The sequence below is a fragment of the Echiichthys vipera genome (genome assembly GCF_963691815.1).
Source record: "Echiichthys vipera genome assembly, chromosome: 14".
Classification (NCBI taxonomy): Eukaryota; Metazoa; Chordata; class Actinopteri; order Perciformes; family Trachinidae; genus Echiichthys; species Echiichthys vipera.
In genome coordinates this window covers 16,170,811-16,188,997 of record NC_139839.1, presented here as the reverse complement: position 1 = coordinate 16,188,997, position 18,187 = coordinate 16,170,811, and the positions used below count along the sequence as shown (strand labels likewise).

At 40.6% G+C, this 18,187-nt stretch overlaps 2 protein-coding genes across 4 annotated transcripts; both read left to right on the top strand.

The window, feature by feature from the left end:
* Positions 1-1,408: 1,408 nt before the first annotated feature.
* LOC310956627 (actin-binding protein WASF3-like) lies at positions 1,409-5,151 on the top strand (the record flags this gene model as incomplete). Its single annotated transcript, XM_083926928.1, has 8 exons — positions 1,409-1,541; positions 2,648-2,782; positions 2,884-3,037; positions 3,138-3,255; positions 3,353-3,537; positions 4,222-4,443; positions 4,536-4,831; positions 4,994-5,151. The coding sequence occupies 8 exons, from the start codon at positions 1,409-1,411 to the stop codon at positions 5,149-5,151; spliced, it is 1,401 nt and encodes a 466-aa protein (XP_083783054.1).
* A 2,071-nt stretch (positions 5,152-7,222) lies between these two features.
* On the top strand, positions 7,223-15,143 carry LOC310956426 (V-type proton ATPase catalytic subunit A-like). Of its 3 annotated transcripts, XR_014593476.1 has the most exons (16): positions 7,223-7,360; positions 8,012-8,109; positions 8,323-8,451; positions 8,632-8,846; positions 8,925-9,062; positions 9,164-9,315; positions 9,431-9,593; positions 9,755-9,863; positions 10,679-10,801; positions 10,888-11,002; positions 12,079-12,142; positions 12,238-12,441; positions 12,655-12,749; positions 13,111-13,282; positions 13,615-13,717; positions 14,454-15,143. XR_014593476.1 is itself a non-coding variant. In XM_083926632.1 (15 exons), the coding sequence occupies exons 2-15, from the start codon at positions 8,028-8,030 to the stop codon at positions 14,544-14,546; spliced, it is 1,854 nt and encodes a 617-aa protein (XP_083782758.1). In that variant the 5' UTR covers positions 7,223-7,360; positions 8,012-8,027; the 3' UTR covers positions 14,547-15,143. The 3 variants fall into 3 exon arrangements, 2 of the variants coding, with proteins under 2 accessions (XP_083782758.1, XP_083782759.1); XM_083926632.1 differs by lacking the exon at positions 13,615-13,717; XM_083926633.1 differs by lacking the exon at positions 14,454-15,143 and having other exon boundaries at positions 13,615-14,077.
* The last annotated feature ends 3,044 nt before the right edge of the window (positions 15,144-18,187 follow it).

Sequence of the window (18,187 nt, the reverse complement as noted above, 5' to 3'; positions counted from 1 at the left end):
AGACAGCCCTGGCAGCCCACAATGCCGGCCGCTATTGGCTGGTAAAATGTAAACAGAACATGACAGAAAGTCACTGTCAAACCCTCAAAAACCCTAACCCCTAAATATATTGCTTTATAGAAAAGTAATACTTTCATTCTGTATCCCTCAAAACGCTCCGTGGGTATATTTTTCTGTTTTTTTAAATGTAGCTTTTAATGGAGATTCTACATATTCAACCTTTAACTTTGTTTATTTATTTATTTTATTTTTTTATTAACATGTCCGAAAAGCAGTGGGAAGAAGTATGCATTTATTTAATCCCACCCCTTTCGCCGTAATTCATTCTTAGTTCGTTAACAGCTTCATCTATAGAAGTAGCCTTTGGCTCTATGTAGCTCTCAAGCACTTGATTTGCTTGTAGACAATTATATTTCTTATTTCTGTAAGGAATCGCGTTGGTTGTTGAAAACTATCTAAAACCAGCCAAAATAATGTTACATTACATTGCTGTCCTAAAAACTTAGGAATGTGACCTTTATTTTGATATTAAAGCTCATTGTCAGGGAAGCAGCTCCATGTACTCACCTTGGTAATCAAATATTCAGGAGTTCTCCTCCAGTTGTTTTCCATGGTGCACTGAATATGAAAATGATGGTAGTTATGGTAAGTTGATGTTCTTATTGTGACAAATTTGCTGGCTCACCTCTATCTGTAATTACTGCCAATTACCCAATCCCAAACCCTTTTTTCAACTCCATGTAATAAACGTGTGTAAAGTGACTTCAAATTCAGCTTAAAATGGCCTTCCCTGTTGTCTTCACACCTCCTTTTACAGTAAGCTCACTGAATGAAACAGCTGTTGCTGAGCATGTGTAATTCGACGAAAAAAACTCAGTAACATACAATAGGTGCACCACTTTAACAGGTGGTGATACATTGTGAATTCAACAACAAGTTGCCCATTATTAAACCCAGCAAATGTAACAATCTCATTAAAGGTTTAATTTTGATTTTGGTGCTGTTACACTTTTTACCACTCTTTTTAAACTACTATAATCAAACAAAAACAATTACTAACTTAAATGCAAAATTCAGATAAGAACAAGCTGTTACAATCATTTTAAATAAATAAAATTAACGATTACTGTTCATTTGTTTCAGACATAGAAATGATAGAGTGCAGAAATACTGGAACTATTACTCTAGTTATTGGTAAGAAAATCAGTAACAATTCAGTTACATACATTAACCTGATATCACTGTGACCTGCATGCATTTAGACACCATGTTTGATTGCCATTGATGTTTCTTCATGATAAGTGTGTTGATAGTTCTAATCTGCAGGTTGTACTGTAGTAAACAATGATGACAATGATCTGTCCTCTGCCCCCCAGAAGGTGCTTTGGCCAAGATGTGAGAGGGAATCATGCCTTTGGTCAAGAGAAACATTCAGCCTCGGCACCTGTGCCACAATGCAGTGCCTGATGGGATTGGCAACGAGCTGGAATGCGTAACCAACAACACGTTGTCTGCCATCATCCGCCAGCTCAGTAGTCTGAGTAAGATCTTAGTTATTCACATTTAGCTTTTTGTACCAAAGCATGTTCAGATGCTTCTTTGATGTGCGATCGTTACACGGGGGAAGCTGAACGATATGTTCCAACTTGACTCAAAATTCAAGGAAATGTGGAGGTTATTTGTTCAACATGTAATGTCAGTTAATATTTTTAACCCCAGCAGATCACAATTTCCTTGTGGGCTGTGAGAGGAGGGGAACATGACAAGTTGACTTACATCTATACTGCGTTAGGAGTGCTTACATTTTCTTAATCCGTGGAAGGTGATTATCAGAACACTATCCATATATCCGAGTGTCACTTTATTAGAATGCTTTTAACAAGTGAAAACACACATTTAAACACATTTAAGGCAAGACAGATATCATATAATCGTTTGAGTTAGCAAAATAGATAACGGAGATAGTGTAAGGAAGGAGAATGCCTGACATGGGTAAGCCAGACTAGTTTGAGTTAATGTACATTACTATACACTGCAGTCAGTACTAACATCTATCCACTCTACACTCTAATCAGCCACTTAAAACAGAAGCAGTTGGTTTAATGTTGATGTGTGGCAATGCCTATCTAAACATTGGTATACCTGTGTGTGTTTGTTTGAGCACTGAAATATGTGAGACAGAGAGAAAAAATGTAGAGGGAAAGACTATTTTGGGAATCAAATATACTCCTGGACATCTGGCACATAGATGCTATGATTAGTGTGTGTGTATGCTTGTGCGTGTGTGTATGTGAGTGTGTGTGTGTGTGTGTGTGGATTTAGTGAAGTTACAAGAGCTTAGAGCTTACCATAAAGCTTTGTATCCCAGGCAGATAAGACGGAGAGTAAGTGGGCGGAGACACAAACAGAGGCAGTCTAATGATAGCTTCCACATTAAGTGGATCTGAGCCGTTTGACGTGTGCCATTCGTGCTGTTGTGCAGGAACCAAACACTTATGTGCTAGCGCTGTATAATCCAGACAAATAGAATGGATTCAGAAATGTACAAACATTTTAAGATATGATATTCTCCCCTTTCATGCAATATTTAAACACCTTTCTATGTATTTAAGAGCTCCTTTCCTCTTTTGTGGTGCTCCGGTTGCAGGTAAACAGGCAGAAAATGTTTTCGGGGAGCTTTTTAATGAGGCCAACACCTTTTATGTGCGCGCCAACTCTCTTCAGGACCGTATCGACCGCTTGGCTGACAAGGTCACCGAACTGGACTCCAGTGTGGAGGAGGGTTAGTTAACAGGAAAGCATATGTTTTCTATAAATTATATCTTGTTTTTCATTCTCACATGCATTATATTAAACTTTAAACCCCTGCCCTGCTTTTTGTAGTCTCTCTTCAGGACATTAACATGAGGAAGGCATTCAAAAGCTCTACTGTCCAGGACCAGCAGGTTCTGTCCAAAGGCAGCACTCCGAACTCAGTGGCTGAGATGCACAACAGCAGCGACAGGCCTCCTCCCCTCAGCACCCTCACTGCCTACAGGTACTGCATGCGTTGTGCGAATTACAACACAAGAGCAGGTTACATTTTCAGTTGTCTCATTTCATGCATAGAATTGTTTTCTTTTCTTTTTTTAATACAGAGAGGATTCCACTGATGCGATGAAATTCTACTCAGACCCGTCATACTTCTTTGACTTGTGGAAGGAGAAAATGCTTCAGGACACAGAAGACAAGAGGAAAGAAAGGAGAAGGCAAAGGGTGATAAGCACACTCTACCCACTGCTATTTTTTAGATCTATTTGTTCGGCAAGTGGGTTCTCATCTCCTTTTCTGTGCCTCCATCCGACTCCCCCAGGAACAGAAGCGATGTGTGGAAAGCAGCACCCTGCAGCGTGAGGTGAAGAAGGTGAGAAAGGCTCGAAACCGCCGGCAAGAGTGGAACATGATGGCATTCGATAAAGAGCTTCGTCCAGACGACCGCCATCCGCAGAGTCTCCACCGAGGGGCATCGTCTGAGGGCTCGCTCTCCCCAGACGGCAGGTTAGTGCTTAGAGATGTGGACGTAGACTCACTGTTTTGACGACTTGGAATATGACTTGAAAGAAAGAAAATGACTTGAGACTCGACTTGGACTTGGAATTTCAAAAACATGTAACTTGACTTGATTTGAGATACGATGACTCAAATGTCTGTGTTCATTTAATGTTTTCACTTCAAATATTACATTGGATGACTGCTCTCAGTCAGTCAAGCGACTCGAAACATGTGATCCGCTCTACGGGTCAGTCTTCACTTTCAGATTCAAGAGTTTCAAGGCAAACTGCAGAATGCATGTTTAGAAGTGATAAAGAGGGAATTTTGTTTTGATTGAGAAGGAATTAATTTCTTTGTGATTGGTTTTGATTACATTTATTTCACTGAATAATCAATAATTATAATACAAATTAAATTCATTGTCATACTTTTTGAACTGGTTAAATACATTGGCCAATAATGGAATTATTAGAAAAACTTGACTGTCCTTAACTAAGGATTAACAAGAAACGAAAATTACCAAGATTATGAGAAATAAAGTCTAACCTGTACTTTAGTAGGGGGAGGGGATCTTCGTCAATAGGACCGGCTCAAATAGAAATATCTCTGTTGTGTAAAGCTTCCGTTTTGATTTTATAACCATCTGGATATGGGAAGGTATTAGCTCTCTGTTTTTCATTGTTTATCCAGGCCTGACCTCCCCGACTACCCCGTCCCTCCAGCGCCTGCCCATGGTGCTTGTAATCATGCCAAGTCACATGAATACGCGCCTGGGAACGCGCACCCCTCACCACCTGTGGAGCACGAATACCACTGCATTGACGTCAACTACAAGAGAGTAACCTATGCCACAGCAGACCCTCATGCCGCAGAACGAATGAATGGTGCAATATGTCCGCCTGCAGATTACAAGTATGTTTTTGTTGCATAATCAGAGAAAGAATTAAATACACTATCTTTTTTTTCCACTGCAACATAACCATTTCTCTTTCACTGTCAACCAGGTCTCCCCCTCCACCTCCTGCCCTGGGTCCACCCATCCCATCAGCCCAAACAGCCTTTGGTTTTCCTCTACCACCAGCACCACATAATGGGGTTTTGCACGTAGGCCCAGGCTACCCGCTCCCGCCCGTACCTCCTCCAGGGAAGCACATGTTCCCTCCTCCCCCAGGTCCCCCACCTCCCCCTCTCCCTCCTCCAGCTGCATCCTCACACCGAGCAGGGCACAGTGAAGGAGGCAGAGGGGAGGCTAAACCTGTGAGGGATGCGAGAAGTGACCTGCTGTCCGCCATCCGCATGGGTGAGTCGGGTATTGGGGACTTTTTTTTTGGCATTGTTTTCTGCTGGTCAGATAAAAGCAGGCATGATTGTATAAACTATAACCTGACTTTACATGTTCTGTGCATGACAGGTGCACAATATGTGATCTTATGTCAATATATTGTATGTGTGTCCTTATTAGGCATCCAGCTGAAGAAAGTGCAGGAGCAGCAAGAGCAGCAGAACAAGTGGGAGCCGGTGGGGAACGACGTGGCCACCATCCTGTCCCGGCGCATAGCAGTGGAGTACAGTGACTCTGATGAAGACTCTGAGCTGGAGGAGAACGAGTGGTCAGACTGAACAAACACAAAGTGGAGAAGCTGCCTGGAGTTTTGCTTTATTGGAGCTTCAGTGCAAATTAAGCAAGACTGTGAATAGCTCTCTTTGGCTCCACCTACTGGACTCCAACCCACCCCTGCCAGAGCACCTTTACTTCATCTTGTATTATTAATGTGCTGCATTAGTTTTCTCACTTTCAATCTAAACGGTGCATTCTAATAAAATGTCCTCTCCTGATTAGATTGACACATTGGACACATCACTACCTATTGATAAAATATTCATTAGACCTTAAAACTGATGTCCTAGTACTAGACCTTTATCACTGAAGACATTTTGACATGTCACAGGAGGAAAAGCACAGGTATAAATAATATAATGATTGGCTGCATTCCATGTTGCTGTTCCAGTTTCAGGATCCTGGTAGCTCTATGCATGATGGCTCACTGTCACACTGTCTTGGCTTACTGGGACACTTGAAAAGAACAGAGCCAAGTATAATGTACTTTTTCGATATGACAAGACATAATGTCTTGTTTTGAAAAGGTTTATCATCTACGGATGACAGGATTTCATCATTTTAGAATGAATTAGACATCCCTGATGATATTTTGGACTAAATGTACCTCTCCCTTTATTATGTGAATGTTTGATGAGTAATTCCATTTGGTATTTTGTAATTGCTACCTCAATTTCTGACCACCTCACCACTCCACGGTATGTTTTGTAAGGTATCATGAACAGTCTGAATACAGTTTTGTTCTGCTATTAAATTATTTGTTGTGATTTGTCTTTGAAGATGTTGACTTTTTAAATTAAAAAAACAGTACTAACTAAGAAATCATGTTGTAACCTAATAGTTTAACAAATTATTTTTATTTAGTTCATAAGCAGATGTGAAAAACCTTTACATTTAATGACAACAGCAAGGCATTTTAAGACATGTCAGCCTCTGACTATGTAATGATCTTCTAGCCTACTGAGTATTTTCAATTATCTATTCATCACTGTCATAGCTGATTATCCCAGAAAACATGTGACTCAGTGATTGTATAAACTATTTTATAAATCACTTTATGTTACAGTTCGTCTGAAGAGGTTTTTATGCACACATAGTTATGAAGTAGTTAGAGATGCAATACTGTTTATTGTCACTTTGGTTATAAAAGTACAGTGAAATACTTTTGGTAGGAGGCTAAATTAAAGAAAAACAGTAAGTAGTAAATGTAAAAGGCATATAAAATCTCAGAATCAGAAATACTTTAATAATCCCAGGGGGGAATTACTTTTGTTACAAAACTCCAGATATACAAACAACAAATATTATACAGACAACATTTGTAAGAAAGACAGAATATAACTATATATATATACACACACACACACACACACACACACATATATATATATATATATATATATATATATATGTGTGTGTGTGTGTGTGTACATATGAAATATCAAATTTAAATTTACAGAATATAACTATATATATATATATATATATACACACACACACACACATATATATATATGTGTGTGTGTGTGTGTGTGTGTGTGTGTGTGTGTACATATGAAATATCAAATTTAAATTTACAGAAATTATAGTTTATAGTAGTGAATATAAACAAGATCAAAAAATACCAGTAGTCTATGATTGAGTCTGTATTACAGAAAATATAACGTAAAAAAAATGGAAGATGCAATTACACACATATATATATATATATACTGTATAAGACAAAATATATTAACATAAAGCAAAATCTAAAGCAATACAGATATGAAAAATATTTAGGTCTACATTGAAGGCATATTTACAGGACACAGGCAGTGAATATATGGTTGTTGTTACCCAGGTAAAAGGTAAAAGCCATTACCAAAAAGCTAAAAGATAAAGTAGTTCATTTATTTTTAAACTATGTTGAAATCCTTTTGGGGTAGCTGAAGTGAATGTTTCCTTTATTTCCAGCAGAGGTCAGTAAAGCACCTGGAGGAAGTGTTTAGGCCAGCGGAACCTATCGTCAACTGAGAAACTGGTGAGCTTCAGACGCCATTTTGGATCCACGTATAAGCCAACCAGGTTCAGAGCGGAGGAAACCGGTTGAGCCACAATGGAGATGTTTTCTTCCCGTGACAGTCCGGTGCCCGGCAGTTGATTAACGCAGTGAAGCTCCTCCTCAGAACTGCTACGTTAGAGACAATCCTGGATAACTGCGTCTTTAACAAGGTACGCTATTTATAACAGCGGTATAATATGAGGCTTTGTATTTCATTTAAATAATTGAATGTAGCTTTGACCTGTATGTGACGATGGTGAAGTTAGCTAACGTTAGTGTTTGCTAACCTGACTTATACGCGCACAAGCACAAATCAGCTTTGCTAGCAGCAAACAAATGCTACCATCTGGCCAGTAAACATGTCCTTAGCGATGACCAGTAGTGACTTAAACCTTATCTTTAGCCGTGGGTGAAAGGAAAATGTATGAATGGTTTGCAGCCTCAGTTGACCAAGCTCGTGACCTTACACTGCCAGACTTGGGTCATTTATTCTGAAGGGAGTAACGTTACTGTGCTGATAATGTAATGTGCTTTGGTGTTATATATTTCCATCTCATCAAGGTGTGTAAAGTCATAGACAGTGCAAGAGTAGGCTGCCACGTATGATCTGTATTATCATTAGCTAATAGTTGAGATTATGTACTGCATGGTGTGTTTGTGTTAACCGATGTTAAAGGTTTGTCTGTTACTATTATTTATTTTATAGTTATATTGCCAATCATTGTAAGCTGCCAGACTGTGTTTTGTCACCCTAAAAAAGCAATGACAATAAAGATACATCCATCTAAATTAACAGAATGTTCATTCCTCAATTTTTGCAGGATAGAAACCATCAAGATGGATACCTCAAAACTTCCCAAGATACAGGATGAAGAGCGTGAAAGCGCTTTTGGATATGTCCATGGAGTTTCTGGACCAGGTCTGGTTAAATGCACATTTCAGTAAATGGCTCGATAGCATTGTTCTGATAGCCCAAAAGCCACTTATTAATTTGCATTAATCTAATTTCTACTTTTTAACATTAGTTTGAATGTTGTGCAAATAAATACAAATAAAACTTCCTCTGTAAAAATAGATTGACAGCATATTCCATGTCCCGTTCATTGTATTAATTTCTACATTTCTGTAACAGTGGTGACAGCTACTGCGATGGCAGGAGCAGCCATGTACGAGCTGGTTCGTGTAGGTCACAGTGAGCTGGTGGGAGAAATCATCCGCTTAGAGGGAGACATGGCAACTATACAGGTCTACGAGGAGACTTGTATCCTTTTTCCGCTGCCGTATTACCTTCCTCTGTAGTTGTACACGCAACAAACCATGTCAAGATCATCCTTGTCCACAACATTTGACACATTTTAGAGCTAGTTTACTGATAGAAAATGGGAGTCTAGCATGTCAAAGTGCTCGGGTTTGTTTGGTTTCCTTTAACTTAATGCCACAGCTGGTGTGTCTGTCGGTGACCCTGTCCTTCGGACGGGAAAACCCCTCTCTGTAGAGCTGGGCCCGGGCATCATGGGCTCCATCTTTGATGGTATCCAGCGTCCACTAAAAGACATCAATGACCTGACCCAAAGTATCTACATCCCAAGAGGAGTAAACATTGGTGCGCTTAACAGAGACCTGAAATGGGACTTTAACCCCGGCCAGAGTCTTCGGGTAAGAAAAATACAGTCTGAGTGTGGATGTCTCACCTCTGTGACCGTTTTGACTTATTCCACATAATGTCCTCTCCAGGTCGGCAGTCATGTGACAGGTGGCGATATCTACGGCATGGTGTTTGAAAACTCCTTAATAAAGCACAAGCTGATGCTGCCACCTCGCAACAGAGGCACTGTGACCTACCTAGCTCCACCTGGAAACTACGACATTTCTGTAAGTGTTTGTCCAGAAGCCAATCGCTTGTTTGTTGAAACAAAATATCTGTCCGACTGATTGATCATTGATTGATGCTCTGATGATGTTGTTGTATCCAGGATGTGGTTCTGGAGCTGGAATTTGAAGGCCTGAAGGAGAAGTTCACCATGATGCAGGTGTGGCCGGTACGACAAATCCGCCCAGTCACAGAGAAGCTACCTGCTAATCATCCGCTGCTGACTGGTCAGAGAGTTCTGGACGCGCTTTTCCCGTGAGTAGTCGATGCGAGTTGAGCAACTTCAACCTCTATTTTAACTTGTGCTTTCACTCACTTACAAACACTCAGCTGGTAACTAGTCACATTTTTTCACCTGCGTGCTGTGTAGTTGCGTGCAGGGTGGCACCACTGCCATACCAGGCGCCTTTGGGTGTGGAAAGACGGTGATCTCTCAGTCGTTGTCCAAGTACTCCAACAGTGACGTCATTATCTATGTTGGATGCGGAGAGCGTGGAAATGAAATGTCTGAAGTGCTGCGAGATTTCCCTGAGGTAGATGGAAGAACAAAAATACTTTGCTTTGTCAGATGTATGATTTCTACTTTACAAAACCAATTTTAGCTCTTTTGAAGTCTTAAATAAATAAAAAGAATGTCGTCAGTACAGCACCAGTGTTCATATTGTGTTATGTTAACACTGCTCTTGCCCAACAGCTTACTATGGAGGTCGATGGCAAGATTGAAAGCATCATGAAGAGAACAGCACTGGTTGCTAATACATCCAACATGCCTGTGGCTGCCAGAGAGGCCTCAATTTATACAGGTACTGACCATTCACTTCAAAGCGAACTTCTCACTGTTTGTGCTACTATGTAGGGCTGTGCGATATGACGATATGTATCATATGACGATAGAAAAGCATCTATCGTTTCATATTTTGCTCTATCGTTTATATTGCGGTGTCATGAATCATGCACTTTACAGGCTGAGGAGTGAGAGCCGAAAGTGCTCCAAACGTTACTACGGGCGGCCGTAGGCTGTTTCTCTCATCATTCAATTGCTAAAAAACAACTGTAACACTCACAGACAAGTCTACACACCAGACGCACGACACACATGCTCCATGTGTCCATCTGTGACTCCGACACAGGTCGCAGTGTTTCAGTAGAATAAATAATCGGCTAATTTCGGCTATTCCGACAGTCTGATACAGCTCCGTGAAATTGAAACTACAGTTCTTAACATGCAGTAAGCTATTGTTAAAGAATGATACAAAACAAAAAAATGTATGTTTTATAACAACAATTGCTTTTAATAATATACCTGTATCAGAAATCAGAAAGCATCCATGGCAGTCCTGTGTCAGGCGCTCTCCTTTCCTTTTCTTTTTTTTTTAACGGAAAATGTGCTTTATAGTGATATGTATCATTATCGGGATATGAAATGACCGATATCGTTAGACGAGATCGCCCAGCCCTACTACTATATGATAATTCAAAAGGAAGAAAGTAAATTGCATGTGTTGCTCTAAAAACAATGAAAAACTTCCCTAAAATCTCATTCTCAATGATGGTGAATTTGTTTCTTGTCTGTTTATTTGTAGACTCTAATATAAGGTATGTATAATTATCTCTGCAGGGATCACACTGTCTGAATACTTCAGAGATATGGGATATAATGTGAGCATGATGGCCGACTCAACCTCTCGATGGGCCGAAGCTCTGAGAGAAATCTCCGGAAGATTAGCTGAAATGCCTGCTGGTAAGTTCATGATGGATATGACTGATTTGTATGTTCAGTATTTGTAAGGACCCCATGAGATAGTTTGTGTATGTTGTTTTCCGTAGACAGTGGGTATCCTGCTTACCTGGGCGCCAGGCTCGCTTCCTTCTATGAGCGCGCGGGACGTGTGAAGTGCCTGGGAAATCCAGAGCGAGAGGGCAGCGTCAGCATTGTAGGAGCGTGAGTTGACTTGCATATAAGCGGGAAAAATTATACATACTTTTTACACTTCAACAAAACCGCGCATGCATAAAATAAGGCTGGTGATATGGCCAAAATCTTCTATCCTGATGTAGGTTATTTCATATTTATCAAGAGTTAGCATGTTTTCTATAAACTCAGATACATAGACTGATTTAAATAATCGCAAGGTAAAGCATATTTTTGGTATTCTCCTGAAAAGTACTTACTATTTTCTCACAACAAGTGTCGTCCAAATGAGATTAATAGTTCCATAACGCAGTGCAGCTGCTGGTTAAATTAATCAATTGATAAGGAAAATATATATGAAAGACATTTTTATAATGTTTTGACTATATATATTGTCATATTGGGGCTACACGGTGGTGTAGTGGTTAGCACTGTCACCTCACAGCAAGAAGGTCACAGGTTCGCATCCCGACCTCGGCCTTTCTGTGCGGAGTTTGCATGTTCTCCCCGTGTCTGCGTGGGTTTTCTCCGGGTACTCCGGTTTCCTCCCACAGTCCAAAGACATGCATGTGTTAGGTTAATTGATGAGTCTAAAATTGCCCGTAGGTGTGAATGGTTGTCTGTCCCTGTATGTCTCTATGTGCCCTGTGATAGACTGGCGTCCTGTCCAGGGTGTACCCCGCCTTACGCCCGATGTCAGCTGGGATCGGCTCCAGCACCCCCGCGACCCCGACCCCGGAATAAGCGGTTGAAGATGAATGAATGAATGAATGAATATTGTCATATTGCCCAACCCTATCACGAAATTGAAATCACAAACCAACGAGTCATTATTTATATCTACCTTCCAGCTGTTGCTTTCAGTAACAGTGAAAAAAAACATCTCCACCTTCTCTCGGTTATATTTTATTCTATATGATTCTTATGATTTGGTCTAGCTATTAAAAAGGTTTTTGACAGCTAGACCTTTTGCTTCACATAGTTTTGTTAGTTCCTGTTTCATGATAATAGGAAAAGTAGACCGTCACAAACCTAGACACATAAGGTACATCATCAATTATTAGGCTGACTTTTCCATAAATACTTTCATTTTGCATTCCTCTTAGTGTGTCACCACCTGGTGGAGATTTCTCAGACCCTGTCACTTCAGCCACACTGGGCATTGTTCAGGTATGAATTGCTTATCGACTCTTCAGCTCATGATCCTAAAAGGATTTAACCTTGCAGTCAACATTTAATTCTTCTGTTGGTTTTCTTCTTTGTAGGTGTTCTGGGGATTGGACAAGAAGTTGGCTCAGAGAAAGCACTTCCCTTCGGTTAATTGGCTGATCAGCTACAGCAAGTACACACGAGCTCTGGATGAATATTATGACAAACATTTCCCCGAGTTTGTTCCTCTCCGTACAAAAGCTAAGGAGATTCTACAGGAGGAGGAGGACCTGGCTGAAATTGTGCAGCTTGTAGGCAAGGTGAGGCCGGTGAAGATTATATGAGGTGGTTTCATTTTTCCCACATGCGGAGATTTTTAGCACCAGCTAATCGCTGCATTTGATGAAATCTGTGTTTTATAGAAGAGGTTTCTTTTAGAATTATAGAGGCAATCCTCAAATTGTTAGAATGCTGCTAACCTTGTTATTTAAAACCTCTAAAATCTGATCGCCATGGTCTTGTTTTCTTCACAGGCTTCTCTTGCTGAGACCGATAAGATCACTCTAGAAGTTGCAAAGCTCATTAAGGATGACTTCCTGCAGCAGAATGGTTACACCCCCTATGACAGGTGAAGATGAAAACATCCCACCAACCACAAAAAAAAGCATATTTCTTCATTTCAGAAGGCCTGAAATGGCTCTCCCACCTTTAGACTGAAATAACATGCATCTTCCATACACTGAAATAGCTTATCTCTTTGCTCCACAACAATTGAAGACAAAAACAGAAAAAATCTGCAACATATAGCCATGAGCTACAGCCGCTACACAGCTTAGATATTGATATGTTGTAAGACATCAAGTAATTTCTGTAGGAACACTGAAAAACTAATCAGTGGATAAAAGGGGTGGCTGTCTCTGAATATTTTCCCTTCACTTGATTTTTACATCAACTGTGAGCTTCACACATTTTTCTGTCCCTACACACAGGTTCTGCCCCTTCTACAAAACTGTTGGCATCCTCTCAAACATGATCTCTTTTTACGACATGGCTCGGCACGCGGTGGAGTCCACAGCGCAGAGCGACAACAAAATCACCTGGGCTATGATCAGGGAGCACATGGGAGATATCCTGTACAAAATCAGCTCAATGAAGTTCAAGGTACATGATTCTTCCTCGTTTGGGGAGATCACCTTATTCACGATGTTTGTTTTTATATCTTTGCGTGTTTTCATCAGTCTAGTTTAGGGATGGGACAAGATATCGATTTGGCGATATATCATATTACTTCCTGCTGCGATACTTTATCGATAACCTGATTCGTCACATGGTTAGTTACACAGACTCATCTGAGCAGGCGTCATGGAAACTGACTGAATAAGGGCAGACCCTTTCAAAACATACCTGGCAGGTGATGGGATGAACCATTCGTCCATCAAACTTTTGTCAAAGTCAGTTTGGTGATGTTACAGCATCTATGCTAACCTCTTTAGGAGCCGCCATTGTTGTTTTGAACGAACAGTTGCGTCTCCACGTCATCGTCACCCTTATTCCCCCCTCCTCAACTGCCAGTAGCTGCACCTCACAGGATGATTGGTGACCTCATTTTTGCCCAGAACACAAACGCATTGCTCATGGCGTGACTAGTTGGATTCTCATGTGATTTTGTGATGGCGCAAGAATTTAACTGCCATGCAAGGTAAAATCATCGATACACTGGTGCCAAATATCAATATTTTTATTGAAGAGAAAAATGTGAAATTTCTTTATTAATTTATTTTTATTTTATTTTTTTCTGTAAAATATATAGTAATGGGGCGGCCAGTGGCCCAGTGGTTAGAGCAGTCGCCCCATGTAAAGAGGCGGATGGTCCTTGAGGCAGCGGCGGGGATTCGACTCCGACCTGCGCCCCTTTGCTCCATGTCCCCCTCTTTCTCTCACCCCATTTCCTGTCTGTCCTATACAATAAAATATTTTTTTTTTTTAAATAGTTATAGAGTGATTTTACATAATCACGTGGACAAGTGTGTGTCAAAGAGGGACTAAGCTAAGACTGCATTTTGTCGTACATTGATTCAGTTGTCTAATTCTGAGAAACTGACAACACAATGTAGAGAACTAATACCTAATTCCTACTTTTTGCCCTTTTGGGGGTATTATTTCTTCTTCAGTTGAACAGATATCGTAGAGGATTTTCATGCTATGTATCACAGTATCACTGCATTGTGATACCATTGTTATCGTGGGCAACATATCCTGATAGTATCGGGATTTACTCTGTAATTCCCACTCCAAGATATTGAACTTAATCTCTGTTTAATGGATTCTTTAGGACCCTGTTAAGGACGGTGAAGCTAAGATCAAAGCAGAGTTCGCCCAGCTGGTGGAGGACATGCAGAACGCCTTCCGAACCCTGGAGGAATGAGTGTCCTGCCCCTCAAGTCCTCTCCCTAATATCCAAACCTCAGTGCAGTGCAACATAGTGCAGATTGAATGGCCCATGTTCTGAATGTCTGCCTCAGTCATGTGAACTCTTTCATTCCTTGGTGTTTACATCCCCTTTTAAACATTCCTGGACAAATTTCATTTTCATTTGGTGGATTTTTGACTCATCTACTACTACAAAAACACAGAACTGGAATCCCCTCAGACACCTGAAAATATGGCGTGCTCGGCAGATGTAGCCACACTTGCACTCAGCCCATTACATAGCACTTATAGACTACATTACACCATCATGTTGTGGTTAAAACCAGTGGGCCTCAGTCAGGTGCTTAACCTGTATTCAACCAATAGCTGCAGTAAAGAGTGGAAAGGGATGTTTCTTTTCCCCAGATGTGATGGCGATCAGTACAGGTTATTAATCGGTAACATGCACAAGGATAAAGGGACAGATGCACTGCGTCAGGGGATTAAAGGCATTCTTCCACCTCTTACCTCTTAAGTGTGATGTTGTGGACAATATACTTGATATTATGTGCAAAAATGTGAATGAATGAGTCTGTTAGAGTTGTGTTGTAAACAGATGTCTCACTATTATATTTGTGGTACTTTGCTGTCTCCTGAAATAAATGTAAAGAAATTACTTAAGTTCATTGTGTTAAGATTTTATTTATCATGTTAATAGGGAGTTTGTTGAATAAGATTGTCTCTGCTTAGTATAATTTACAAAATGTCAATTTTTCTGGTCTCCGCAAATTTGCAAACTTTAATTTACAAAGCTTCAGTCCTTTTTTATAAGCCTGCTCTTAAAGGCAGAGGATTGATTACAAATGATAATAATCTTAAAATGACTGAGAATAGGTAAGCATTATTAAGTCTTTTTTTAATATTAATATTTGCAGCTATTTTACTTTTCAAACAGCTAAACAAGAGTGTGAGAATTGACTTTGACTGCAGCAAATCATGAACACAGACGTCCAGTGAGAGACCCTCACCTCCAGGTGGCACACGTTTACAGTGTTTCTCAACTGCTTTGGGACATTTCTCAAAACAAGAACACGAAACATAATCCGATTTGATCACTAAGACATATGCCACCAGTGATTGTTCAAATCTTAGACAGCTGCGCTAAAGCATTGCAAATTGAGCCCAAGCAACAGTGATGTGTCTACTTGTTTTAACACTTGCTTGAAGGTACAGTATGTGATGACTGATGACTGACATATTTGAGTCCAAAACCCCCAAGTTTTATTACAACAGCACTGTCAAATAGTCTTAACATCATGTGTATCATTTTATTGGTATTTCCCTAAAATTCAGCCTGATATTTGATCTTTTTTAAATCCTTATAAGCCCAAAAGACAAACATAAGGCGCCCAACATGTTCAGAATGTATAATTAAATCAGACCCACAATTATTATTTCTTTGAGTAGTCATTACATTTTCTAGCAAAGCTGAATCCCAGTATATGTTTTTTTGTATTTAACAAGCTGTGCCTCGCTTTGCGCTGTAAACAATTAAAGCATCTGAAAACATTGTTTCAGATCTTTAGTTTTTATTCTGAATGCATTTAATATTCTTAACTAAATTTTGGGAATAATATAGTTGTTTATTAAGAATGTAAGACTTAAAAAACTCAGTTAATAGGTCGTCACCTATAGACTATGTGGATGTGGTTTGATCAGATGTGATTGACAGTGACCTGCAAAGAGGAGCTAACAACAAACAAACAAACAAAAAATCTGTCATGAAATACCCCAAACTGAACTTTGGCAAAAAAGTTGTGACTTCATGTAAGACACAAACCCACCATAAAAAGTTAATAATTGAAAAAAAATGTCACTCCACTAAAACCTGTGAAGGGATATGCTGCACACAGGGAAGAGCAGAGAGAAAGGTCAGTTTCATCAAACATGACAGCATAAAAATATTTCCTCCCTTTACTCCATCCGCTCCACGTTTTATTTGTTGCAAGTTCAGCATCTGTTGTAGTTTGCTGAGGTGTAATCTTCAGCATGTACTCTCGGTTCAGCCTGACTCCCAGCATTAATTCCTCCAAAATAGATTAGAGCCGGTATCTCGGGTTCCGGGCTCCATCAGGACTAATGGAAGCAAAACCCGCAGGAGCAAGAGCAGCATTTTTTCTCTGCATTGATTCAGTCCATCCAGACTCACACTGGTGCGGACATTAAGAGGTTTCAGTAGCATCAGGATATACCGGCCCATAGCTTACAATGCACCTGCCTCTCCTTCTCCCACTGTTCAGTTCATAATGTCTGACCTACGGCAGAACTGAACGTGAAACAGAATAATAAAACACTCTTATGTAATTAATGACCAACATGGCTCTAATATCAACAGACGACTCTTGCGATTACTACGTGTCTCTGACTACTTCATGAACTTCAGGGCACTTGCAACCTGCTCATTCTCCAGAGGCCAGTGGACTTGAGCTCCTGTGTTGGGAAAACAAGCTATCTGCCGAAGTGTTCATGAGCAAGAATCTGAATCAAACTTCCCAACATGTGCAGGGGAGCTGATTTGTATCTGACCCCTGTGCTCTAACCCTCTGCATGGGGGGACAAGAGAAAGGAGAACTTCCCTGCAGAGATCACTTATCACATTGTCACTGTATCCAGTGTATCCAGTGTTATCAAGAATGTCATACAAAGAGCAAAGAATAGGGACACAGGGTTCCCCTGGTTTTTTCTCTGATCACACGCACACACACACACACACACACACACACACACACACACACACACACACACACACCCTCTTCCAGAGTTTTCTGTGTGAGCAGTGAGGTCAGGTTGCCTGTGGGAAGAAATGTGATCCCAGAGGGTGGGGCTGCCCTCTGGATCATCGGTCGCTCTCTCATCTATGAGTGCCTGTCATGTTTCTCATATACACCCTCCCTTGTCCAGCTCAGTGCGGATTGTTAGGGCTACTCTTGGAGCCTTTTGAACACCTCAACATAGTCAGCTGTGGAGAGAGAGGCATGAAAGACTCCTGGCTCTCTGCCTGCCTAAACCAGTTAAGGTAGCACCTATATTTACCTAGCATACCAGTTTTCAAACTTTAAATGGTAACTGAAAGAAGCTGTAAAGCAGAAGAAGAAGTAGTCTGCGCAATAGAACAACTTGTGAACTATTTAATGGCATGCAAGGCTGATGCAATGCAATACCAAACCACTTGTCAGGAGGAATCCACGTTGCCTTCTCTTGGGACTCTTCCACTGGTGGGAATCTAAGGAATGAAAACCATCTCACTGCTCACCATATCAGTGTATGGTGTCACCGCAGCAGCACCACCTCCTCAGCAAAAAACACACCAATTTACTTTTTCAACACAGATGACTGATGAGAAAGTAGGCTGCTGTTTTAATTTCTCTCTCTCTCTCTCTCTCTCTCTCTCTCTCTCTCTCTCTCTCTCTCTCTCTCTCTCTCTCTCTCTCTCTCTCTCTCTCTCAGTCATTTACAGAAGGAGCTTGGTGACAAGGGGTCATCTTCTTATTAATTTTCCGCATAACTCGTACCTGGAGAGAATAATCCTGACATTTCAGCCCCGTGTGTTGATGGTTTTGTATTTTTTTCGCTGAGGCAAAAGGTAAGTTAAGAGCA

What these genes read in the sequence shown, in the direction of transcription:
- LOC310956426 (XM_083926632.1), top strand. Translation starts at nt 8,028, where the DNA reads ATGGATACCTCAAAACTTCCCAAGATACAGGATGAAGAGCGTGAAAGC. An exon ending in ACCCCGGCCAGAGTCTTCGG is followed by an intron (nt 8,847 to 8,924) that starts GTAAGAAAAATA and finishes TGTCCTCTCCAG; the next exon opens with GTCGGCAGTCATGTGACAGG. An exon ending in TGCTGCGAGATTTCCCTGAG is followed by an intron (nt 9,594 to 9,754) that starts GTAGATGGAAGA and finishes CTTGCCCAACAG; the next exon opens with CTTACTATGGAGGTCGATGG.